Consider the following 27,604-nt stretch of genomic DNA (forward strand, 5'->3'; position numbering starts at 1 on the left):
AAGAGAATTAGGAATTCTAGACAACTGATTCAAAAAAAAAAAAAAGAGTTCTAGTCCTCTTCCCTCTCTTTTTACCAATATATACTGAATTTCTACTATGTGCCAGACACTTATTTTCAAATGAAGATAAACTGCTAAATGATTTAAAATATTAAAGAAAAAAGGATAGTGCTTCCCTGCAATTCATATCCTACAATACACTGTCATCCCACCTAAAAAAATCCTTTCACCTATATTATTTACATAATGAATAAGTCACCTTGAAAAATTTAAAGTATGGTTTATTTTACAGTTCTAAAAGCAATAAAGAATAGACTAGCAAAAAAGCTACTTTTTAAAAATTAATGAGTTTGATGATAAAATGGCATCTCAAACTTCTAGTGAATGGTTTTCCATGTCCTGGAATCAGATCATATCAAATTTATACAAGTGTTATTACAACACAATAAACCCTATTGTAAACGATGAACTATAGTTAACAGCATAATGACAAAAGTGTTATTTCATAAATTATAATGAATGTACCACACTAATGCAAGGTGTTACATGGAAACTCTATTTTATATGTTCTGTGTACTACATTTCTATAAACCTACAACTTCTCTAATAAAAAAATTAATAAAAAAGTGATCTCGAGGAGGCGGGGCAAGATGGCAGACTGGTGAGCTGTAAGTTTTAGTCACTCCTCCAGGAAAGTAGGTAAAAAGCCAGGAACTGCGTGGACTGGACACCACAGAGCAATCTGTCTTTGGGCATACTTCATATAACACTCATGAAAATGTCGAACTGCTGAGATCAGCGAAATCTGTAAGTTTTTGCGGCCAGGGGACCCGCGCCCCTCCCTGCCAGGCTCAGGCCCGTGGGAGGAGGGGCTGCCAGCTCCGGGAAGGAGAAGGGAGAACTGCAGTGGTAGCCCTTCTCGGAAACTCATTCTACTGATCCAGACTCCAACCATAGATAGACTGAGACCAGACACCAGAGAATCTGAGAGCTGCCAGCCCAGCAGAGAGGAGACAGGCATAGAAAAAAAAAAATAACACGAAAAACACCAAAATAAAAGCATAGGATTTTTGGAGTTCTGGTGAACACAGAAAGGGGAAGGGCAGAGCTCAGGCCTTGAGGCGCATATGCAAATCCCGAAGAAAAGCTGATCTCCCTGCCCTGTGGACCTTTCCTTAATGGCCCTGGTTGCTTTGTCTATTAGCATTTCAATAACCCATTAGATCTCTGAGGAGGGCCCTTTTTTTTTTTTTTTTAATCCTTTTTTCCTTTTCTAAAACAATTACTCTAAGAAGCCCAATACAGAAAGCTTCAAAGAATTACAATTTGGGCACGTCGAGTCAGGAGCAGAACTAAGAGAGCTCTGAGACAAAAGGCAATAATCCAGTGGCTGAGAAAATTCACTAAACACCACAACTTCCCAAGAAAAGGGGGGTGTCCGCTCACAGCCATCATCCTGGTGGACAGGAAACACTCCTGCCCATCGCCAGCCCCATAGCCCAGAGCTGCCCCAGACAACCCAGTGTGACGGAAGTGCTTCAAATAACAGGCACACACCACAAAACTGGGCGTGGACATTAACCTTCCCTGCAACCTCAGCTGATTGTCCCAGAGCTGGGAAGGTGGAGCAGTGTGAATTAACAAAGCCCCATTCAGCCATCATTTGAGCAGACTGGGAGCCTCCTTACACAGCCCAGCAGCCCAGAACTGCCCTGGGGGGACGGCACTCACCTGTGACATAGCACAGTCATCCCTCAACAGAGGATCCGGGGTGCACAGCCTGGAAGAGGGGCCCACTTGCAAGTCTCAGGAGCCATACGCCAATACCAAAGACTTGTGGGTCAGTGGCAGAGACAAACTGTGGCAGGACTGAACTGAAGGATTAGACTATTGCAGCAGCTTTAAAACTCTAGGATCATCAGGGAGATTTGATTGTTAGGGCCACCCCCCCCTCCCCGACTGCCCAGAAACACGCCCCACATACAGGGCAGGCAACACCAACTACACACGCAAGCTTGGTACACCAATTGGGCCCCACAAGACTCACTCCCCCACTCACCAAAACGGCTAAGCAGGGGAGAACTGGCTTGTGGAGAACAGGTGGCTCGTGGACGCCACCTGCTGGTTAGTTAGAGAAAGTGTACTCCACGAAGCTGTACATCTGATAAATTAGAGATAAGGACTTCAATAGGTCTACAAACCCTAAAAGAACCCTATCAAGTTCAGCAAATGCCACGAGGCCAAAAACAACAGAAAATTATAAAGCATATGAAAAAACCAGACGATATGGATAACCCAAGCCCAAGCACCCAAATCAAAAGACCAGAAGAGACACAGCACCTAGAGCAGCTACTCAAAGAACTAAAGATGAACAATGAGACCATAGTACGGGATATGAAGGAAATCAAGAAGACTCTAGAAGAGCATAAAGAAGACATTGCAAGACTAAATAAAAAAATGGATGATCTTATGGAAATTAAAGAAACTGTTGACCAAATTAAAAAGATTCTGGACACTCATAGTACAAGACTAGAGGAAGTTGAACAACGAATCAGTGACCTGGAAGATGACAGAATGGAAAATGAAAGCATAAAAGAAAGAATGGGGAAAAAAAATTGAAAAAATCGAAATGGACCTCAGGGATATGATAGATAATATGAAACGTCCAAATATAAGACTCATTGGTGTCCCAGAAGGGGAAGAAAAGGGTAAAGGTCTAGGAAGAGTATTCAAAGAAATTGTTGGGGAAAACTTCCCAAATCTTCAAAACAACATAAATACACAAATCATAAATGCTCAGCGAACTCCAAATAGAATAAATCCAAATAAACCCACTCCGAGACATATTCTGATCACACTGTCAAACACAGAAGAGAAGGAGCAAGTTCTGAAAGCAGCAAGAGAAAAGCAATTCACCACATACAAAGGAAGCAGCATAAGACTAAGTAGTGACTACTCAGCAGCCACCATGGAGGCAAGAAGGCAGTGACACGATATATTTAAAATTCTGAGTGAGAAAAATTTCCAGCCAAGAATACTTTATCCAGCAAAGCTCTCCTTCAAATTTGAGGGAGAGCTTAAATTTTTCACAGACAAACAAATGCTGAGAGAATTTGCTAACAAGAGACCTGCCCTACTGGAGATACTAAAGGGAGCCCTACAGACAGAGAAACAAAGAAAGGACAGAGAGACTTGGAGAAAGGTTCAGTACTAAAGAGATTCGGTATGGGTACAATAAAGGATATTAATAGAGAGAGGGGAAAAATATGGCAAACATAAACCAAAGGATAAGATGGCCGATTCAAGAAATGCCTTCACAGTTTTAACGTTGAATGTAAATGGATTAAACTCCCCAATTAAAAGATATAGATTCGCAGAATGGATCAAAAAAAATGAACCATCAATATGTTGCATACAAGAGACTCATCTTAGACACAGGGACACAAAGAAACTGAAAGTGAAAGGATGGAAAAAAATATTTCATGCAAGCCACAGCCAAAAGAAAGCAGGTGTAGCAATATTAATCTCAGATAAAATAGACTTCAAATGCAGGGATGTTTTGAGAGACAAAGAAGGCCACTACATACTAATAAAAGGGGCAATTCAGCAAGAAGAAATAACAATCGTAAATGTCTATGCACCCAATCAAGGTGCCACAAAATACATGAGAGAAACACTGGCAAAACTAAAGGAAGCAATTGATGTTTCCACAATAATTGTGGGAGACTTCAACACATCACTCTCTCCTATAGATAGATCAACCAGACAGAAGACCAATAAGGAAATTGAAAACCTAAACAATCTGATAAATGAATTAGATTTAACAGACATATACAGGACATTACATCCCAAATCACCAGGATACACATACTTTTCTAGTGCTCACGGAACTTTCTCCAGAATAGATCATATGCTGGGACATAAAACAAGCCTCAATAAATTTAAAAAGATTGAAATTATTCAAAGCACATTCTCTGACCACAATGGAATACAATTAGAAGTCAATAACCATCAGAGACTTAGAAAATTCACAAATACCTGGAGGTTAAACAACACACTCCTAAACAATCAGTGGGTTAAAGAAGAAATAGCAAGAGAAATTGCTAAATGTATAGAGACGAATGAAAATGAGAACACAACATACCAAAACCTATGGGACGCAGCAAAAGCAGTGCTAAGGGGGAAATTTATAGCACTAAACGCATATATTAAAAAGGAAGAGCCAAAATCAAAGAACTAATGGATCAACTGAAGAAGCTAGAAAATGAACAGCAAACCAATCCTAAACCAAGTACAAGAAAAGAAATAACAAGGATTAAAGCAGAAATAAATGACATCGAGAACAAAAAAACAATAGAGAGGATAAATATCACCAAAAGTTGGTTCTTTGAGAAGATCAACAAGATTGACAAGCCCCTAGCTAGACTGACAAAATCAAAAAGAGAGAAGACCCATATAAACAAAATAATGGCTGAAAAAGGTGACATAACTGCAGATCCTCAAGAAATTAAAAAAATTATAAGAGGATATTATGAACAACTGTATGGCAACAAACTGGATAATGTAGAAGAAATGGACAATTTCCTGGAAACATATGAACAACCTAGACTGACCAGAGAAGAAATAGAAGACCTCAACCAACCCATCACAAGCGAAGAGATTCAATCAGTCATCAAAAATCTTCCCACAAATAAATGCCCAGGGCCAGATGGCTTCACAGGGGAATTCTACCAAACTTTCCAGAAAGAACTGACACCAATCTTACTCAAACTCTTTCAAAACACTGAAAAAAATGGAACACTACCTAACTCATTTTATGAAGCTAACATCAATCTAATACCAAAACCAGGCAAAGATGTTACAAAAAAGGAAAACTACCGGCCAATCTCCCTAATGAATATAGATGCAAAAATCCTCAACAAAATACTTGCAAATCGAATCCAAAGACACATTAAAAAAATCATACACCATGACCAAGTGGGGTTCATTCCAGGCATGCAAGGATGGTTCAACATAAGAAAAACAATCAATGTATTACAACACATTAACAAGTCAAAAGGGAAAAATCAATTGATCATCTCAATAGATGCTGAAAAAGCATTTGACAAAATCCAACATCCCTTTTTGATAAAAACACTTCAAAAGGTAGGAATTGAAGGAAACTTCCTCAACATGATAAAGAGCATATATGAAAAACCCACAGCCAGCACAGTACTCAATGGTGAGAGACTGAAAGCCTTCCCTCTAAGATAAGGAACAAGACAAGGATGCCCACTGTCACCACTGTTATTCAACATTGTGCTGGAAGTGCTAGCCATGGCAATCCGGCAAGACAAAGAAATAAAAGGCATCCAAATTGGAAAAGAAGAAGTAAAACTGTCATTGTTTGCATATGATATGATCTTATATCTAGAAAACCCTGAGAAATCAACGATACAGCTACTAGAGCTAATAAACAAATTTAGCAAAGTAGCGGGATACAAGATTAATGCACATAAGTCAGTAATGTTTCTATATGCTAGAAATGAACAAACTGAAGAGACACTCAAGAAAAAGATACCATTTTCAATAGCAACTAAAAAAATCAAGTACCTAGGAATCAACTTAACCAAAGATGTAAAAGACCTATACAAAGAAAACTACATAACTCTACTAAAAGAAATAGAAGGGGACCTTAAAAGATGGAAAAATATTCCATGTTCATGGATAGGAAGGCTAAATGTCATTAAGATGTCAATTCTACCCAAACTCATCTACAGATTCAATGCAATCCCAATCAAAATTCCAACAACCTACTTTGCAGACTTGGAAAAGCTAGTTATCAAATTTATTTGGAAAGGGAAGATGCCTCGAATTGCTAAAGACACTCTAAAAAAGAAAAACGAAGTGGGAGGACTTACACTCCCTGACTTTGAAGCTTATTATAAAGCCACAGTTGCCAAGACAGCATGGTACTGGCACAAAGATAGACATATAGATCAATGGAATCGAATTGAGAATTCAGAGATAGACCCTCAGATCTATGGCCGACTGATCTTTGATAAGGCCCCCAAAGTCACCGAACTGAGCCATAATGGTCTTTTCAACAAATAAAAAAAAGAAAAAAAAAAAAAAAAAAAAAAAAAAAAAAAAAAAAAAAAAAAAAAAAAAAAAAAGATGTCAATTCTACACAAACTCATCTACAGATTCAATGCAATCCCAATCAAAATTCCAACAACCTACTTTGCAGACTTGGAAAAGCTAGTTATCAAATTTATTTGGAAAGGGAAGATGCCTCGAATTGCTAAAGACACTCTAAAAAAGAAAAACGAAGTGGGAGGACTTACACTCCCTGACTTTGAAGCTTATTATAAAGCCACAGTTGCCAAAACAGCATGGTACTGGCACAAAGATAGACATATAGATCAATGGAATCGAATTGAGAATTCAGAGATAGACCCTCAGATCTATGGCCGACTGATCTTTGATAAGGCCCCCAAAGTCACTGAACTGAGTCATAATGGTCTTTTCAACAAATGGGGCTGGGAGAGTTGGATATCCATATCCAAAAGAATGAAAGAGGACCCCTACCTCACCCCCTACACAAAAATTAACTCAAAATGGACCAAAGATCTCAATATAAAAGAAAGTACCATAAAACTCCTAGAAGATAATGTAGGAAAACATCTTCAAGACCTTGTATTAGGCGGCCACTTCCTAGACTTTACACCCAAAGCACAAGCAACAAAAGAGAAAATAGATAAATGGGAACTCCTCAAGCTTAGAAGTTTCTGCACCTCAAAGGAATTTCTCAAAAAGGTAAAGAGGCAGCCAACTCAATGGGAAAAAATTTTTGGAAACCATGTATCTGACAAAAGACTGATATCTTGCATATACAAAGAAATCCTACAACTCAATGACAATAGTACAGACAGCCCAATTATAAAATGGGCAAAAGATATGAAAAGACAGTTCTCTGAAGAGGAAATACAAATGGCCAAGAAACACATGAAAAAATGTTCAGCTTCACTAGCTATTAGAGAGATGCAAATTAAGACCACAATGAGATACCATCTAACACCGGTTAGAATGGCTGCCATTAAACAAACAGGAAACTACAAATGCTGGAGGGGATGTGGAGAAATTGGAACTCTTATTCATTGTTGGTAGGACTGTATAATGGTTCAGCCACTCTGGAAGTCAGTCTGGCAGTTCCTTAGAAAACTAGATATAGAGCTACCATTCGATCCAGCGATTGCACTTCTCGGTATATACCCGGAAGATCGGAAAGCAGTGACACGAACAGATATCTGCACGCCAATGTTCATAGCAGCATTATTTACAATTGCCAAGAGATGGAAACAACCCAAATGTCCTTCAACAGATGAGTGGATAAATAAAATGTGGTATATACACACGATGGAATACTACGCGGCAGTAAGAAGGAACGATCTCGTGAAACATATGACAACATGGATGAACCTTGAAGACATAATGCTGAGCGAAATAAGCCAGGCACAAAAAGAGAAATATTATATGCTACCACTAATGTGAACTTTGAAAAATGTAAAACAAATGGTTTATAATGTAGAATGTAGGGGAACTAGCAGTAGAGAGCAATTAAGGAAGGGGGAACAATAATCCAAGAAGAACAGATAAGCTATTTAACGTTCTGGGGATGCCCAGAAATGACTATGGTCTGTTAATTTCTGATGGATATAGTAGGAACAAGTTCACAGAAATGTTGCTATATTAGGTAACTTTCTTGGGGTAAAGTAGCAACATGTTGGAAGTTAAGCAGTTATCTTAGGTTAGTTGTCTTTTTCTTACCCCCTTGTTATGGTCTCTTTGAAATGTTCTTTTATTGTATGTTTGTTTTCTTTTTAACTTTTTTTTTCATACAGTTGATTTAAAAAAGAAGGGAAAGTTAAAAAAAAAAAAAAAAAGAAAAACAAGGAAAAAAAAAAGATGTAGTGCCCCCTTGAGGAGCCTGTGGAGAATGCAGGGGTATTCGCCTACCCCACCTCCATGGTTGCTAACATGACCATAGACATAGGGGACTGGTGGTTTGATGGGTTGAGCCCTCTACCATAAGTTTTACCCTTGGGAAGACGGTTGCTGCAAAGGAGAGGCTAGGCCTCCCTGTATTTGTGCCTAAGAGTCTCCTCCTGAATGCCTCTTTGTTGCTCAGATGTGGCCCTCTCTCTCTGGCTAAGCCAACTTGAAAGGTGAAATCACTGCCCTCCCCCCTACGTGGGATCAGACACCCAGGGGAGTGAATCTCCCTGGCAACGTGGAATATGACTCCCGGGGAGGAATGTAGACCTGGCATCGTGGGACGGAGAACATCTTCTTGACCAAAAGGGGGATGTGAAAGGAAATGAAATAAGCTTCAGTGGCAGAGAGATTCCAAAACGAGCCGAGAGGTCACTCTGGTGGGCACTCTTACGCACACTTTAGACAACCCTTTTTAGGTTCTAAAGAATTGGGGTAACTGGTGGTGGATACCTGAAACTATCAAACTACAACCCAGAACCCATGAATCTCGAAGACAGTTGTATAAAAATGTAGCTTATGAGGGGTGACAATGGGATTGGGAAAGCCATAAGGACCACACTCCACTTTGTCTAGTTTATGGATGGATGAGTAGAAAAATAGGGGAAGGAAACAAATAAACAAACAGACAAAGGTACCCAGTGTTCTTTTTTACTTCAATTGCTCTTTTTCACTCTAATTATTATTCTTGTTATTTTTGTGTGTGTGCTAATGAAGGTGTCAGGGATTGATTTAGGTGATGAATGTACAACTATGTAATGGTACTGTAAACAATCGAAAGTACAATTTGTTTTGTATGACTGCGTGGTATGTGAATATATCTCAATAAAATGATGATTAAAAAAAAATAAAATAACCATGTAAAACCAAAAAAAAAAAAAAAGTGATCTCACTGATGACTTGTACTAAATTTGCACAATCCAAATAAGCTTCTGAACTTAATTTACAGATAAATAATTTAAATTCTAAAATGAACCTTTCAGTTAACAATTTCTGCTGAACATATTACTCCTCCTTCCCCAATTTCCTAAGTCTTTTGTAGCAGTAGCAAAAATACCTTTTTACTTTTCCAAAATGCCAATGTGGCTCAGCTGAGAATAACCAGAAAAGTGCAGCATGCTTTGTTGCCCAGAAATAGACTCCAGTTGCTTTACCTTCCTTGTAATTCTATCCTCTATGTTCAGATGAGATTTGTACTAGTGTGGTGGTAGACTGACAAAAGTCATAGCTGCTTTAAGATTCCATCGATTCCCCAGTGGGGAAATATTTAGTGGAAGCTGTTTCTTAATACAGGGTCTACCCATTTGTTATTCTGTTCCAAGCACAGCTTTGAAATTTTCACCAAATTACTTAGAGATCCAGATATCTTTTCAAGAATATCCAATCAGACAGGTAGGCATTTCTTTTCATATATTTTATTCCAATTCTTCCCTTCCTTCTGTACCGTATTTGCATTAAAAAATGTTTCCTAATTTTGTATTTATAAAATATTGTTAAATTTATATATTATATATTTTATATATCCCCAGTGTATATTAGGTTAAATGCTTTGCTTCATGTTAATATTTTAAAGTCTAAGATGTGTACTTATGAATGACTGCTTCCCCAAAGCAGGGCCTGTGCAACAAATGGCATCTAATGCATGAAAGCAAAATTCTTATACTAAGAAGACTTAATAGTTTAAGTTATACTAAATAAAAATTATTGAAATAAAATATTTTTTGATTGTTATTTTCAAAAGGAAAAGATCTGACATACTGCATTAGGCCTTAGGATTTCTGCAATGACTGATGCAAAAACTTCTTTGACCATGATCCAAATAACAAATACATTTGAGATCACACAAATAAACAAAACATAAATTATACAAGGCAGCAATTACCCTTATATATGCAGTGCCCACTGATATTATCTGCTCTATTTCATTGAAATATGCTAGTCAGAACACATTAAATGTATTTACTACTCATTAACAGAAACCAGTTTGGAAATTCAGAATTAGGGAACAGAACAATTTTATAAAAAGTAAATATTCATGCCTCAATCAGCTCTCTCCCATCTGCGTTAACACTGGCTTTCAAGGATTCTCAATGGACACAATACTTCTTTATTGAGCCCTTTAGACCATTACTAAAGAGTCTAAAAACTTTTATTATTCCTACTTCCACAAACCCCAGATCTATTCAAATACAAACAGACCAGGAAAAAGCGACTTTGAGATAAAAATTATTACTTTGATACAAAAAAAGGATGTTAATAACAATGATTTCCATTTAAAACTATCCTCTTATCATCTCATGAAGGTAATTCAAGACAAACCACCTAACTATATCTTTTCTAAAGAAGGAAAGAGCTTTTCAAGTTTCAAAATATGCCCATTATGCACTTTTTATTTTATTATTTTTAACAACTTCATTTTATATTTTGTTTCCAATACCCTTTTTTATTATAGTCAAAATTCTGTTGGACTTTTTCTTTTAATAAACAAATCTTCTTCCTTCTCCTCCACCCCCCCCCCCTTCAGTAAGCTCTAGTCTGCTTTCTATTTGAGAACTTCCATTATGAACTTTGTAAACTGCTTTGGCTTCAACTTAATATAAATTATTAAGTTATCCTGAGTATCTTAACCAGAGTATCAAAAATACGTATCATTTTATTCACACATTTTTATCCTTGATAAAACTCAAATCATGGGTATATTACTAAGGACAAAAGACTGATATATATCAAGAGTTACTAGTTTGTCCTCTGCTACTGATGATTATAAGCACTTTTCAACTATCCGTTGTTCTTAAATAAAAGTTATGATCAAAATTTTATCTTGAATGTTTAGCTATTTACTGTCCTAACACCATAGGTAAGATGTAAAAGTAACATCACAACTGGATCTAATAATAGACAAGTAAATGTCCAAAAGGAATTACTGGGACACAGACTGTAAGTTTCACACCAGTGTTAAATTTCACGAACTTGATAACTGTACTTAAGGTGGTTAAAATAGTGAAAGTACATGGAAGGATTAATTGTTCAAGGAAGATGAAGTACAAAACCTGCTCTTCCATGTTTAGCAAACAGATTAAAGGACAGATAAACAGAATGATACAGCAAATTTTGTAAGTTGGCAGATCTGGGTGGGGGGAGTACGATGGAATTCTCTTTACGGGTTTGGATTATTTTTGCAATTGCCTTCTAAATTTGAAATTATAACAAAAGAAAGTTATTTTTAAAAAAAGTGCAGCTGCATCTGAAGCTACTTAAGACATTTTAGTATGCTCTGTTCCACAAGATAAAGTTTCAAGATAAGCCAACCAAAATTAATTAGGAATTAACTATGAAGACAACCTTCATTCAGTGGTCAACGAATGAGATAATCTTAAACAAAGTAAACAGTTTGCAATGCTCAAGCTCTAAAAAAAACAGCTTGTTTCTCTTCTCTAAACTATCTGGTATCTTTCTTTAAGCAAAAATTTTTAAGTACATTACCAGCTCAGTAAAATGTCGAAAACTACACTGCCCAAAGTACAAAATAAAAGCAAGCATTAAAAAATTCAGTCAAGAATTTTAAACTATTACTTGTAAAATTTTAAACACAAGCAAAAATTATAGTTGTAATTGTTGTTTAACAATGTGCCTTTAAATATGATTTAACAAATTCTTACCTAGAAATTTTTTGTGATGTTTTTGAAATTGGTGTTCCAATAAAAGCCTCAGGCATTTCTGAATCGGGGAGAGAATATTTTATAGATGGTTCTTCTCTGTTAGGACTACAAAGAAAATAAAAATTTAACTTTTGATTATGCATTACAGGCCCATTAAATAGAAAAGGTGGTATTGGATGGAAGAGAAAAGGGCTTTCATTTTTCACTTTGTACATTTCTGCATTACTTACACATCCCTTTTAAATGTAAGATTTAAAAAAAATTCTTGTAATGAATATACCCAACATAAACACACATTAAGGCAATCAGATTGGGTTGTTTATGAATGCTCCCGATGTCTAGGAAATATTAATAAGTTACACAATGATAAAAGACATAAGAGAAACATACCTATTGTAAGGTGAGATGCTAGTTTTAGGTTTATTGCTTGCCCAAACTTCTCCAATTTTAGATAACACATTATTGATGAAAGCAGATCTTGTTAACACAGTCCCTGTTACAGCTTGCTTTGGAACTGCTGATAATGGTTTGGGTCTAGACACTGTGAAATTAAAAATGTAGGATTTAATTTCATCTCTAATCATCAAGGAATTTATTAAAAGGAGAAATAATATTAGAGAACGGTTGAAAAACAAGGATGACAAGATAAGAGTAGCAAGAATTACAGTTGGTTTAGCAATAGCTAAGCAGAAATTTAGTTTGGGCTCTTAGAGATGGTGATAAAATTAACTACATGTTCTCTATAAGTTAGACAAGTCACCATTTGAAAGAAAAACATTCTTTCATTCCGCACTACATTACTAAGTAAATTGTAAAACTTCCAAGAAAGCCTTATATTTCTTGAAGTACAGCAGCCAGTAAAACAACCACTACATGGGATGAATATTAGCAGAAGTGAACATACACAGCATTACAATGGTTATCAAAAAGGTAATCATTCAATATCTTTCCAACCCCAATAATTCATGAAATTCTTCAATGAAATCTTACCTTCTCGAAGAACTGATGATGCTGACAGATGGTAAGGCTTAGCTCGCTCAATAGCTAATTTTCGCTGAACTCTAGGAAGGATTTTCCCATATTGTTCTAATATAGAATTTCGTGCCACTGATCTTTCCCGCAAATGAGGGTCGCGATCATTCTATAGAATATACCATAATTGAAAAATATGATCTTAAAGAAATGTTAGGTACTATGCTTATATAATCACCATTTAAAGTATAATTATGAATATTCAAGAATATCTTCTTCGTCCATACATATGATTTCTTAAAACCAAACCTGCATCTAACTGCTTTAACAACACTTTGCTGTCAATAAATTCCAAGTCTCTCCTACCAAGCACTGATTGTTCATAACTAATAAAAACAACAGCTTTCATTTATTAAGCATTCCATGTGTCAGGCAACATGTTACTTCACATACACCTCTCTGCATCCTCACAGCATCCTCACAAAGAGGGTATTATCCATTTCACAGAGGAGGAAACCAATACCCAGAGAGGTGGAGTGCTGAGTCCTAAGAGCACAGAGAAAATTAAGAATTAGTCTGACTCCTGAAGTCCATGCTCCGTCCACCAGATAATCCCTCCTGCTGTCCTCTACCTCTTCCTCTCAATTTTCCTGAGTGAAGTGTTTGCCTGGCAAAATTGTAGACAGATATCTGAACATACAAGGCATACAAAGGCATGTATAGAAGAATCAGATAAGTAAAAATGGCCTGTTACCAATTATGCCACAGAATTATACAGATTATAATAGATTGTATAAAGCACAATGGTTAACAAACTGCAAGTTCTCACATAACAACAACAACAAAAAAGTTCCCAGTTCTTATTCTCTTATCCCCCATAATATACAACATTACCATTAGATTAATCTTCAGAGTTTGGTTCAGCTTCAAGGCAGGTATATAATTGGCACGCTGCAAATGGTGAACTAAAAGGAACTCATGATTGTGAGCACTGGTACTGGACTGCAAAAATTTCACTAAACACTCCTAGAGAGAGAAAAATAGACTCATAAGCTATCAATTTATAAATCTGTGTTTCAGATACGTTTACATTGATAACTCATTACCTGCTCAGTGTCGGTAAATGGTAACTTCAATAAATCCTCCATTAAGCCCATTTCCTGAGAGACTTCATATGTGTGCTTTAGCAACTCCTCTATGTTCATCCTATTAGAGTGTTGGCGCAGTAAACTCCATGCCTCAACCATGCACCTGAAATCGTTTGTTAAAGTATAGTTTTAGAAAATCTATTAAAAATGTTCAAAAAGCAATCCATTTAAAGAATTTCAAAGATATTTGTACATATAATTTTAAAGTATTTTAAAAATTTATTGAGTATTAATTGCTATATAATAAATCTGGGTAATAACACCAACAGCAAGACAAGGCATGTTTCAGACTCAGTTTTATGCTGGTTTGTATCATTAAGATTTTGAGTGTAAAGTAATTGGAAAGTAAGTACACAGGAGTTCAAACAAGACAAAAAACAATGTGCTCTGTATGGAGTAGCTGAGAACTGGAAGATGTGTTGAGTATGACAGAAAAATGAGGACTTCAAAAAAGTGGCCCTCAACATGAGAAGTGTAGAGAAGAAAATGAGCAACAACCTATACACAGAACACAAACATACTGCTTTGATGGGTATGTGGAAGGTATAGTTTGGTAGCAGATGATTTGGGCTGTTCTATAGCAAAATGTGACGGGAGAACTTGGTTCAAATTAAATAATGCCCTGTGGAGGTGATGAGAAGGTCATTTAAATGAAGCAGTATTTCCTAAATATAAGTCTCCGATTCCCAGAATCAGACAGGAATTATGGAAACTTTAAAAATGCCAATATTCAACTCTCAAACCCCATAAACAGGAGTGTCTTGATAAATATTTCCAAGTGGTACTCCAAAAGTAAAATTACATATAGGCTATGACTAAACAATTACAACGCAAGGGATATAAGCCACAGAAATATTAGCAAAAATGCATAAAGACTTACGTGCAAGAACATACATGATATAGTGGACTACTATGTAGCCCTTACATGAAGCAGGTATAAACTAACTTGAACAATCATTATAGACTGCTAAGTTTAAAAAAAGCAAGTTTAAACCAGTATGAATAGGTGGGAACGTGGCAGAGTAGGAAATTTCAGGGATCAGATCCTCCACCAAAATAACCATTGAACCGGCAGGAAATGCCAACATAAACTATTTTGAAACTCTGGAGTCTAGTGGGACACTGTGCAGCATCCAGGAAAAAGCTGGATGGAGAGTCTGTTAGTTAAAACTGTTTTTCCCTCCATGCAGTGGCTACCATCCTCCATCCACCAGCCACACGGCAGGCAACAACGGGGACTACAACCTGGAATCCTCCAAAATCCTGGGGTGTGTGGTGTGGTCCAATCACCAATCACTGCTTTTTGATCAGCTACTTCAGATGCTGGGGGACCAATTCTGAGGGTGGTCACTTTTCCAAGCCCCCTCAGACAAAAGTGGCACAGGAGCCTTAAAGAGGCAGTACATACACATTTTTTTCTCTTTTCTCCTTCTATTCTCTATTTCGTGGCAAAAATAGTTTGGAAAACTCACAAACTGATGGCTACAGGCCTCAATAACAACAAATAAACAAGAAAAAAGCTAGCAATACCAAAATAAAGGAGAAATAGATTTCCAGATTTATAACAACATAATACTCAAAATGTCCAGTTCGCAATAGAAAATTACAAAACACACAAAGATACAGGAAAGTATGGTTCATTCACAAGAAAAAAAGAATTTGCCAGAAACCATCCTCAAGGAAGTTCATACACTGGCACTACTGATCAATGGTCTTAACTATGTTCAACAAGCAAAAGGAATCCACAAAGAACTAAAGGAAATTAGGAAAACGTTCTTTTAACAAAATAAAGAAACGGAAATTATAAAAAGGAAATAAACAAATTTTGGAGCTGCAAAGTACAAATGAAAAGTAATTAAAATGAAAAGACAGAGGAACTTCCGGAACATGGCAGTTAGGAGAGACAGGGCAAAAAAAAACACCTCCGTGAAAAATATTAGATAAAAGCCAGAATGACCCAGAACACCAGTTCCAGCGATGCACCAGCTGAACAAGGTCTGTTAAATCCACAGGGAACGTGCACTTGGGTGAAATCCGGAGTCTGCATTCTGAAATGAGTGAGTAAGCCTGCTGAATATATGGCAGCCACGCTGCGATGTGGGGAAACCGTGGAGTGGCGTTTGAAGTCGGACTAGCTCTTTTTTAAAAACCCAAAAGTGGCTGCAGATACAGCAGCGAGAACCACACAATGAAGTGCGGCAGGAACGGTGTCTCCACACCTATGGGTACACCTCAATATCTAGTGTGGACAATAGCCTTTCGAGCACCCGCTGCTAACTGTCTACAAGCATGGAAGGCAGAGGTTAGCCAAAAGGGGAAAATAACCACACCCCTCACAGCCATCTTCCTGGCGGGCTGGGAAAGCTCCTACCCAGTGCCAGTGCCACAGCCAGAGCCACGCCAAACAACCCAGTGTGATGGGAAGTGTTTCCAGCAACACGTGCACACGCCACAATATCAGGTGAGGACAATAGCGTTTTGTGGACCCACAGCTAATTGTCCTGGAGCTGGAAGGCGGAGCTGTGCAAAAAGGGGGAAATTAACATGCCCCATACAGCCATCCTTTCAGCAGGCTGGGAATGCCCCTACATAGCCCAGCAGCCCAGAACTTCCCTTGAGGAACAGCGCACACTTGTGACATAGCAAAGCCTTTCCTCAGCAGAGGCCCTAGGAGGGCACGGCTTGGAAGAGGGACCCACTTGGAAATCCCAGGGACCATATGCCAATACAAAGGACTTGTGGGTCGGCGGCAGAGACAATCTGTGGCAAGACTGAACCGAAGGTTTAGACTCTTGCAACAGCTTTAAATCTCCAGGAACACCTGGGAGGTTTGATTATTAAAGCCGCCCTCCCTGCCTAACTGCTCAGACACGCCCCACATTCAGGGTGGACAGCACCAACTACACATGCAAACTAGGTACACCAATTGGACGTCCACAAAAATCAGACCCCTACACACCACAAAGACAAAGTTGGGGAGAACTGACTTGAGGGGAATAGGCGGTTCACGGACGCCACCTGCTGGTTACTTACAGAAAGTGTTCGCCACCAAGCTGTAGATCTGATAAATTACAGCTAAGTCTTTGAATTAGCCTACATACTCTAAAAGAACCCTATAAAGTTAAGCAATTGCGAAGAGGCCCAAAACAACAGAAAATGTTGAAGCATATGGGAAAAAACAGACAATATGGATAGCCCAAACCCAAACACCCAAATCAAAAGAGGAGAGGAGACCCAGTACTTGGAGAAATCAATCTAACTAAAGACAAACAATGAGGGCATGGCAAAGGATATAAAGGACATGAAGACCCTAGAAGAGCATAAAGAAGAAACTGGAAGAGTAAATTAAAAAATAGATGATCTTATGGAAATATAAGAAACTGTTGACCAAATTAAAAAGATTCTGGATACCCATAGTACAAGACTAGAGGAAGCTGAACAACAAATCAGCAACCTGGCAGATAACAAAATGAAAAATGAAAAAAACAAAAGAATGGGGAAATAAATCGAAAAAATCGAAACAGACCTCAGGGATATGACAGATAATATAAAATGTTCAAATATAAGATTCACTGGTGTCCCAGAAGGGGTAAAGGTCTAGAAAGAGTATTCAAAGAAATTGTTGGGGAAAACTTCCCAAACCTTCTACACAATGTAAATACACAAAGCACAAATGCCCAGCGAACTCCAAATAGAAAAAACCCAAATAAACCCACTCCAAGGCATATTCTGATCGGACTATCAAATACTGAAGAGAAGGAGTAAGTTCTGAAAACAGCAAGAGAAAAGAAATTCACCACATACAAAGGAAACAACATAAGACTAAGTAGTAACTACTCAGCGGCCACCATGGAGGTGAGAAGGCAGTGGGATGACATATTTAAAATTCCAAGAGACAAAAACTGCCAAGCAAGAATTTTTTATCCAGCAAAGCTCTCCTTCAAATTTGAGGGAGAGCTTAAATTTTTCACAGGCAAACATGCTGAGAGATTTTGCTAATAAAACACCTGCCCTACTTGAGATACTAAAGGAAGCCCTACCAACAGAGAAACAAAGAAAGGAGAGATACGGGGAAAGGTTCAGTATTAAAGAGATTCAATATTGGTTCATTAAAGGACAATAAGAGAGAGAGGGAAAAAATATATCCAACAAACCTAAACCAAAAGATAGGATGGATGATTCAAGAAATGCCTTCACAGTAATAACACTGAATGTAAATGGATTAAACTCCCCAATTAAAAGATACAGACTGGCAGAATGGATCAAAAAAATATGAACCATCAATATACTGCATACAAGAGACTCATCTTAGACACAAGGACACAAAGAAATTGAAAGTGAAAGAATGGAAAAAGTATTTCATGCAAGCTACAGCCAAAAGAAAGCAAGAGGAGCAACATTAATTTCAGATAAAGTAGACTTTAAATGCAAGGATGTTATGAGAGACAAAGAAGGCCACGACATACTAATAAAAGGGGCAATTCAACAACAAGAAACAACAATCATAAATGTTTATACACCTAATCAAGATGCCACAAAATACATGAGACAAACATTGGCAAAACTAAAGGAAGCAATTGATGTTTTCACAATAATTGCTAAAAACACTTTAAAAAAGAAAAACGAAGTGGGAGGACCTACACTCCCTGACTCTGAGGTTTATTATAAAGGCACAGTATTCAAATCTGCATGGTACTGGCACATAGATAGGCATATTGATCAATGAAATTGAATTTAGAATTTGGAGATAGACCCCAAGATCTACGGCCGACTGATCTTTGATAAGGCCCCCCAAAGCCACCGAACTGGGACATAACAGTCTTTTCAACAAATGGGGCTGGAAAGTTGGACATCTATATCCAAAAGAATGAAAGACAACCCCTACCTCACACCCTACACAAAAATGAACTAAAGTGGATCAAACACCTCAATATAAAAGACAGTACCATAAAACTCCTACAAGATAATGTAGGGAGACTTCTTCAAGACCTTGTATTAGGAGGTCACTTCCTAGACCTTATACCCAAAGCAAAAGCAACAAAAGAAAAAATAGATAAATGGGAACTCCTCAAGCTTAGAAGTTTCTGTACCTCAAAGGAATTTCTCAAAAAGGTGAAGAGGCAGGCAACTCAATGGGAAAAACATCTTGGAAACCACGTATCTGACAAAAGACTGATATCTTGCATATACAAAGAAATCCTACAACTCAATGACAATAGTATGGACAGCCCAATTATAAAATGGGCAGAAGATATGGAAAGACAGTTCTTTGAAGGAGAAATACAAATGGCCAAGAAACACACAAAAAAATGTTCAGCTTCATTACCTATTAGAGAGATGCAAATTAAGACCACAGTGAGATACCATCTCACACCAATTAGAATGGCTGCCATTAAACAAGAGGAAACTACAAAGGCTGGAAAGGATGTCGAGAGATTGGAACTCTTATTCATTGTTGGTGGGACTGTATAATGGTTCAGCCACTCTGGAAGACAGTCTGACCGTTCCTTAGAAAAGTAGATACCGAGTGATCTTTAGATCCAGCAACTGCACTTCCTGGTATATACCCGGAAGATCTGAAAGCAGTGACGCGAATAGATATCTGTACGCTAATGTTCGCAGCAGCATTATTCACAGTTGCCAAGAGATGGAAACAACCTAAATGTCCTTCAACAGATGAGTGGATAAATAAAATGTATATACACACAATGGAATACTAAGCAGCATTAAGAACGAACAATGTCATGAAACATATGACAACATGGATGAACCTTGAAGACATAATGCTGAGAGAAATAGGCCAGGCACAAAAAGAGAAACATTATATGCTACCACTAATGTGAATATTGCTGGGGGAGAATGCAGGGGTTTTGGGCTTCCCCACCTCAATGGTCGCTGACGTGTTCACAGACATTGGGGACCAATGGTTTGATGGGCTGAGCTCTCAATCACAGAATGTGCCCATGGGAAGACTGTTACTGCAAAGGAGAGTCTAGGCCTGCTTATAGTTGTGCCTAAGTGTCTCCTCCTGAATGCCTCTGTTGCTCAGATGTGGCACTCTCTCTCTAGCTAAGCCAACTTGGCAGATGAAATCACTGCCCTACCCCCTACGTGGGAACTGACACCCAGGGGTGTAAATCCCCCTGGGAAAGTGGAATATGACTCCCGAGGAGGAATATGGAGCCGGCATCGTGGGATGGAGAACATCTTCTTCACCAAAAGGGGAATGTGAAATGAAATGAAATAAGTTTCGGGGGCTGAGAGATTCCAAAAGGAGCCGAGAGATCACTCTGGTGGCACTCTTATGCACTATAATACAGATAACCCTTTTTAGGTTATAATGACTTGGAATAGCTGGCAGTAAATACCTGAAACTATCAAATTACAACCCAGAACCCTTGAATCTTGAAGACGACTGTATAACAATGTAGCTTATGAGGGGTGACAATGTGATTGGGAAAGCCATAAGGTTCACACTCCCCTTTGTCCACTCACTGTACAGATGGATGAGTAGAATAACAGGGACAAAAAAAAAAAAATCATTAGTTTATATAAAAGAGCTTTTGTCCTTGCCCCACTTTATTTTTTTTCAATTTCTAATTAGAGTTTTTTGTGTGTGTTTTTGGTAAACAGGCTATTTTAGAATTACTATTTTTGTTAGAAGCTATTCACTATTAATTGAAGAATGTAACCCTTCCCTCCGCTTTTTTTGGGTGGAATCCGGGAAAAAATTCTTTAATGTGCTTTTCGAAATGTATAACCTTTTTAAAGAAAAACCTTCTCTTCATGAAAAACAAAAAATGAAAAGACAGATTCTACAGCGGATTTGAAGAGGCAGAAGAAAAAATCAGAAGCTTTAAAGACAGGACCATTCAAATTATCCAGTGTGAGGAACACAAAGAAAAAATAATGAAAAAAACTGAACTGAGCCTGAGAGACCAGTGAGATTCATCAAGTGTACCAATATATGTACTACTGGAGAACCACAAGGACAAGAGAGAGAAAAAAAAAATAAAGAAACAACTTGTCACACACAATAGATCCACACTAAAATTAACAGCGGTGGTCTCATCAGAAACCATGGAGATCAGAAGACAGCAGGATGTTATAATTAAAATCCTTAAAGGAAAAAACTGTCAACCAAGAATTCTATATCCAGCAAAATTATCTTTCAAAAATGAAAGAGAAATTAAGACATTAACAGAAAAACAAAAGCTGAAAAAGTTCATTACCAGAAGAGCTGCCTATAAGAAATATCCAAGGGAGTCCTTTAGGCTGAAATGAAAGGACATTAAAAAGTAACTTGAGAAAAATGCCTGCATGGAGAGGGACCCTAAGATGGTAGCTCGGTAAGACAGGTCAAAAAAACACCTCCGTGTAAAAAACTAGGTAAAAGCCAGAAAGTGACCCAGAACACCAGCTCCAGCAATTCACCACCTGGACAAGGTCTGCTAAATCCACAGGGACCGTACATCTGGTGAAACTGGGATTCTGCATTCTGAAATGAGTAAGTGAGCCAGCTGAAAGCCCGGCAGCCGCGCTGCAGTGTGGGGAAACCGTTGCGTTCGCGTTTGGAGACGGACTAGTTCCTTTTTTTTAAAAAAAAACAACCCGGGAGCGGCTGCATTACTATGGTGAGAAACCGTGCAGTGAACATGGCAGCAACAAGCTGTGCCAATGTCTCGATGTCTGGAGTGGAGCATAGCCTGCTGCTGATTGTCTCGGAGCCAGGGGAGCAGAGGGGAGCCAAAAGGAGAAAGAAACTGCGCTCCTTGTATCCATCTCCCCAGCGGGCTGGGGACACTCCTGCCCGGGGCCGGAGTTATAGCCCAGAGCTGCGCCAAGGGTCCCAGTGTGACAGGGAGTGTTTCTCGCAGCACTGTGCACAGGCCACAATATCGGCTGTGGACAGTGGCCTTCAGTGTACCCACAGCTAATTGTCCCAGAGCTGGGAAGGCAGAGCTGTGCGAAAAGGGGGGATATTAACACGCCCCATTCAACCATCTTTACAGCAGGCTGGGAATGCCCCTGCACGGCCTGGTGGCCCAGGGCTTCCCTAGAGGGCCGGCGTGCACTTGTGATGTGCCACAACCTTCACTCAGCAGCGGTCCTGGAAGAGCGCGGCTGAGAAGGGGACCCACTCGGAAATCCCAGGGACCCTACACCAATACCAAGGCCTCGTGGGTCAGCAGCAGAGACAATCTGTGGCAAGAGGGAAATGAAGGCTTAGACTCTTGCAACAGACGTAGATCTCTGGGAACACCTGGGAGGTTTGATTATTAAAGCTGCCCTCCCTCCTTAACTACCCAGACACACGCCCCACATTCAAGCACCAACAACACACCCAAACTTAGTGCACCAACTGAACCCCACAAGAATCAGATCCCCACACACCAAAAGACAAAGTTGGGGAGAACTGATCTGAGGGGAATAGGTGACTTGCGGACACCATCTCCTGGTTAGTTAGACAAAGTGTACACCACCAAGCAGTAGATCTGACAAATTAGAGAACGGTATTTTTTCTATCCTGAAACAACACTATGAAGTAAAGCAAATGCCAAGAGGCCAAAAACAACAGAAAATCTTAAAGCATATGATAAAACCAGATGATACGGAGAACCCAAACCCAAACACCAAAATCAAGATCAGAAGACACACAGTACTTGGCATAATTAATCAAAGAACTAAAGACAAACAATGAGAGCATGGCACAGGATATAAAGGACATGAAGAAGAGCACGCATGGCACAGGATATAAAGGACATAAAGAAGACCCTAAGAGAGCATAAAGAAGAAACTGCAAGAGTAAATAAAAAATAGAAGATCTTACAGAAATTAAAGAAACTGTTTGTCAAATTAAAAAAGACCCTGGATACTCATAATAAAAGATTACAGGAAGTTGAAAAACGACTCAGAGTCCTCAAGGACCACAGAACAGAAAATGAAAGAACAAAAGAAAGAATGGGGAAAAAAATCGAAAAAATCGAAATGGATCTCAGGGATATGGTAGATAAAACAAAACGTCCAAACTTAAGACTCATTGGTGTCCCAGAAGGGGAAGAGAAGGGTACAGGTCTAGAAAGAGTATTCAAAGAAATTGTTGGGGAAAACTTCCCAAACCTTCTACACAATATAAATACACAAAGCATAAATGCCCAGGGAACTCCAAATAGAATAAATCCAAATAAACCCACTCCAAGACATATTCTGATCAGATTGTCAAATACTGAAGAGAAGGAGCAAGCTCTGAAAGCAGCAAGAGAAAAGCAATTCACCACATACAAAGGAAACAACATAAGACTAAGTTGTGACTACTCAGCAGCCACCATGGAGCAAGAAGGCAGTGGGATGACATATTTAAAATTCTGAGAGAGAAAAATTTCCAACCAAGAATACTTTATCCAGCAAAACTCTCCTCCAAATTTGAGGGAGAGCTTCAATTTTTCACAAACAAATGCTGAGAGATTTTGCTAATGAAAGACCTGCTCTACTTGAGATACTACAGTGAGCCCTATCAACAGAGAAAAAAAGAAAGGAGAGAGAGATATAGAGAAATTTAACAGACATATATAGAACATTACATCCCAAATCATCAGGACACACATTCTTCTCTAGTGATCACAGATCCTTCTCCAGAACAGACCATATGCTGAGGCATAAAACAAGGCTCAATAAATTAAAAAAAAAAAAAATTGAATTTAATCAAAGCACATTCTCTGACCACAGTGGAAAACAAATAGAAGTCAATAACCATCAGAGACTTAGAAAATTCACAAACACATGGAGGGTAAAAATGAGGGGGAGATGAAAACATTCTCGGATAATCAAAAGCTGAGGGACTTCATCACCAGCAGATCAGTCCTATAAGAAAAGCTATAGGGAATTCAGCAGGCTGAAAGGAAGGGACACTAAACAACTGACTGAAACCACATGAAGAAATAAAGATTTCCAGTAAAGATCACATGGTAAATATAAATACCAATACTACTGTATTTTTGATTTGTAACTCCACTCTTTACTTCCTACAGGATCTAAAATACATAAACTGTAATGATAAATCAGTGGTTTTGGATTCAATGTAAAATATGTAATTTTTGAAAAGAACTACATAAAGGTGGGGGGAACGGAGGAGTACAGCAACATAGTTTATGTGTCCTATTGAACTTAAGTTGGTATCAAAGAAAAACAAGATTGTTATAGATTTAAGAGGTTAAATTTAAGTCCCACAGTAAACAAAAAGAAAGTATCAGAGAATATGAACATAGGAAAAGTAGAGTAGGGGTTATGAAAGTGGGGGAAGGGGGCAATGGGGAGTTAAGAAATGAGTGTAGGGTTTCTGTTTGGGGTGAAGGGAAATTTCTAGTAATGGATGGTAGGAAGGTGATAGCATTGCGAAATTCTAAATTTGATTAATTCCACTAATGGAACATTAGGGAGGGGTTGGAATGGGAAGATTTAGGCTGTATATATGTTTCCACAATTGGAAACAAAACAAAACAAACAAAAAAAGACAGTCTAAATAGATAATGACAATTAAATGTCAAGGATGACCCTGGATGGGATCTGAGGATGGAGGAGAGGAGGCTCAAAGGGACACAGTTGAGATATAAGAAAAAAAAAAGGAGATACAGAATGTAAGCTTTGTATCAATGTTGAATTTCCTGAACTTCTTAGCTGCGCTTAATGGGATTGCATAAAAGAATGTTCTTGTTCAAGGGAAATGTATTTGTGAATTATATTGTTTGTTCAAGGATGTGTGCAGCTTGCTCTCACATGTTCAGAAGACAGAGCAATAGATGATGGATGATAGGGAGGGAGGGAAAGAAAGAAATGGTGTGGCAAGATGTTAAGTTGGTAGATCAGGGTATTGGGGGAGGGGGGTCAGGTATGCTGGAGTTCTTTGTATGGGGTTTGTATTGTTTTTTGCAACTTTTCCGTAAGTGTGAATTTATTTCAAAAATAAAATTAAAAAAAAAAAAAAAGTAACTTGAAGCCAGGAGGATAAGCACATTGGTAAAGAAACTATAGAGATAATGTAAAAAATACTGAATATTGTAGTTTTGTTGTTTAACTGCCTTCCCCGCACCATATGATTTAACAAGAAAAGATATAAAATGACATTCTAAATCCTATGTTAATGGGCAATATTAAGTATAAAGATATAATCTGAGACAACAACAATATAAAGGAGGAAAGAATGAGATATAAAGGAGTAGAGTTTGTATACTACTGAAACTCGGTGTTGACTTCTCAAACTAGGTTGTTAGTAGTAGAAAATGTCAATCATAATCACAAGGTAACCATCAAGAAAATAGCTAAAAAGTATACAGAGAAGAAAGAAATAAGAAGGGAATCGAAGTGGTTCATTACAGAAAGCGAAACTGGTTTCCAAGGGTGGGGTGGGGGTGAAAAGAAGTTATTGCTAAATAAGAATTTGAGTTTTGGTTTGGTACAATGAAAACTGTCAAGAAATAAATAGTGGTAAAAGTTATGTAGTATTGTCGAAGTACTTAATAGCAAATAATTGTACATCTAAAATGATTTTATGCTATATTTAACCACAACTTATATTTAAATAACTATAAAAACAGTATGAGTAGATTGTAATTTTTAAAAACTAACCTAAATACAACCTATAAATGCTAAAGAGGTAAGAATACAAAACGGCAAACAGATAATAACATCAGAAGTTATTTTCTTAAAAAAATAATTCTTCTTAATAGGCCAAAAATAATTTTCATTTCAATAGATATCTTAACAATTTAGAAGCCAGAGTATGATTTTTATTGAAATTATCATGAATAGTGAAATAAAAACTTGGAAATTAAAAGCTGATACATATAAAAAACAAAGAATATGTGAATATATTACAGCATTTAGTATTGAAGATGAAAATACATCTCAGACAATTTTGGTAGCATTATCCTTGACTTCCTGTAGCTAACACTTCACACACAGAAGCAAATACTGGCAGGCTAGGGCTTACATTTCCAGACTTTGAAGTCTACTAAAAAGATAAAGTAGTCAAAATGGCATGGTATTGGCATAAAGACAGACATATTGACCAATGGAATTGAATTGAGAATTCGGAAACAGACCCCCAGATATATGGTTGACTGATTTTTGATAAGGCCCCCAAATCCACAGAACTGGGACAGAACAGTCTCTTCAACAAATGTGGCTGGGAGAACTGGACAGCCCTAACAAAAGGAATGAAAGAGGACTCCCACCTCACATCCTATTCAAAAATTAACTCAAAGTGGGTCAAAGACCTCAATATAAGTGACAGTACCATAAAACTCCTAGAAGATAATACAGGGAAATATCTTCAAGTAGTAGTAGGGGGTCACTTCTTAGACCTTACACCCAAAGCACAAGCAACGAAAGAAAAAGAATAGATAAATGGGAACATCTCAAGATCAAAAGCTTCTATACGTCAAAGGAATTTGTCAAAAAGGTGAAGCGGCAGCCAACTCAATGGGAGAAAGTATTTGGAAACCATAGATCTGATGAGAGTAATATCTTGCATATATAAAGAAATTTTACAACTCAATGACAAAAATACAAACAGCGAAATTATAAAATGGGCAAAAGATATGAAAAAACATTTCTCCAAAGAGGAAATACAAATGGCTAAAAAAAAAACATAAAAAAATGTTCACCTTCATTAGCTATTAGGGAGCTGCAAATCAAGATCACAATGAGATATCATCTCACACCAATAAGAACGGCTGCCATCAAAGAAACAGGAAACTACAAATGCTGGAGAGGATGTGGAAACACTGGAACTCTTACTCATTGTTGGTGGGACTGTATACTGGTACAGCCACTCTGGAAGACAGTTCAGCAGTTTCTCAGAAAACTAGATATTGAATTACCCTATGATTTGGCAATTCCACTTCTCCGTATATACCAGAAGATTTGAAAGCAGTGACACGAACAGACATTCGTACACTGATTTCATGGGGGCATTGTTCACAGTTGCCAAGAGATGGAAACAACTCAAGTGTCCTTCAACAGACGAGTGGATAAACAAAGTGTGGTGCATACATATGATGGAATACTATACAGCATTAAGAAGCTACAAAGTCTTGAAACATAGAGCAACATGGATGAACCTTGAAGATACAATTGTGAGTAAATAATTCAGACACAAAAGAAGAGATATTGTATGTTAGCACCTCTATGAACTATCTCACAATGTAAAATCAATCTTAAAAGAATATTGGGGACTTCATGATAAACAGTAGCTAGTCAGGGGGAATGATAATCTATTATGTTCAGATATGTTAATGATGGTGAATTCAACGGTATGAAAATGGAAAGGGGTGACGATTGTTTGTTAATGGGATTGTAAGTATCAGAACAGTATTGAAGGTGAACAGGAATGAAAGGGGTTGTTTAAAGGCATGTTTCCCATAGATCAAGGTATGACACCAGCAAAGAGAGTTGACAACAAAGGATACATGGGAAAAATCTACACACTGCATAGTAGGGACTATAATTAATAGGAATACCATACTAGTATTACACAAATACTAGAGACAAATAATTAAGGGCTGACAAGAGCTACGGGATGTTTTGGGTCATGGGAATTGTTTAAAATGGAGAGTGATGATGACTGTACAACTGAGTGATTATAGTGTGAGATATGGATGGATTATCATGCATATAACATATGCTATGTGAACTTAGGAACCCCCTACTTTATAAGTCAAGCCCTCGATATTGAGGCTTGCTCGGGTGAAACTTATGGTTGTAAAGAGGCTAAGCCAACCTGTAATTATGCCT

The 27,604-nt window shown here is 37.9% G+C and overlaps 1 protein-coding gene across 3 annotated transcripts in view; it reads right to left on the reverse strand.

Moving 5' to 3' along the window:
* The window catches only part of AHCTF1 (AT-hook containing transcription factor 1), a 115,256-nt gene that overhangs the window by 23,963 nt on the left and 63,689 nt on the right, over positions 1–27,604 (reverse strand). For all 3 annotated transcript variants that reach the window (XR_005214708.1, XM_037822667.1, XM_037822668.1), the window contains exons 22-26: positions 13,772–13,916; positions 13,560–13,691; positions 12,684–12,834; positions 12,084–12,234; positions 11,694–11,798 (exon numbers count right to left, since the gene is read on the reverse strand). Coding sequence is in view for 2 of the 3 variants with exons in the window: in XM_037822667.1 (XP_037678595.1) it covers positions 11,694–11,798; positions 12,084–12,234; positions 12,684–12,834; positions 13,560–13,691; positions 13,772–13,916 (684 nt within the window). In the remaining variant the exon portion in view is untranslated. The remainder of the gene's footprint in view (positions 1–11,693; positions 11,799–12,083; positions 12,235–12,683; positions 12,835–13,559; positions 13,692–13,771; positions 13,917–27,604) is intronic.

Source organism: Choloepus didactylus, chromosome 2, assembly GCF_015220235.1.
Source record: "Choloepus didactylus isolate mChoDid1 chromosome 2, mChoDid1.pri, whole genome shotgun sequence".
Classification (NCBI taxonomy): Eukaryota; Metazoa; Chordata; class Mammalia; order Pilosa; family Megalonychidae; genus Choloepus; species Choloepus didactylus.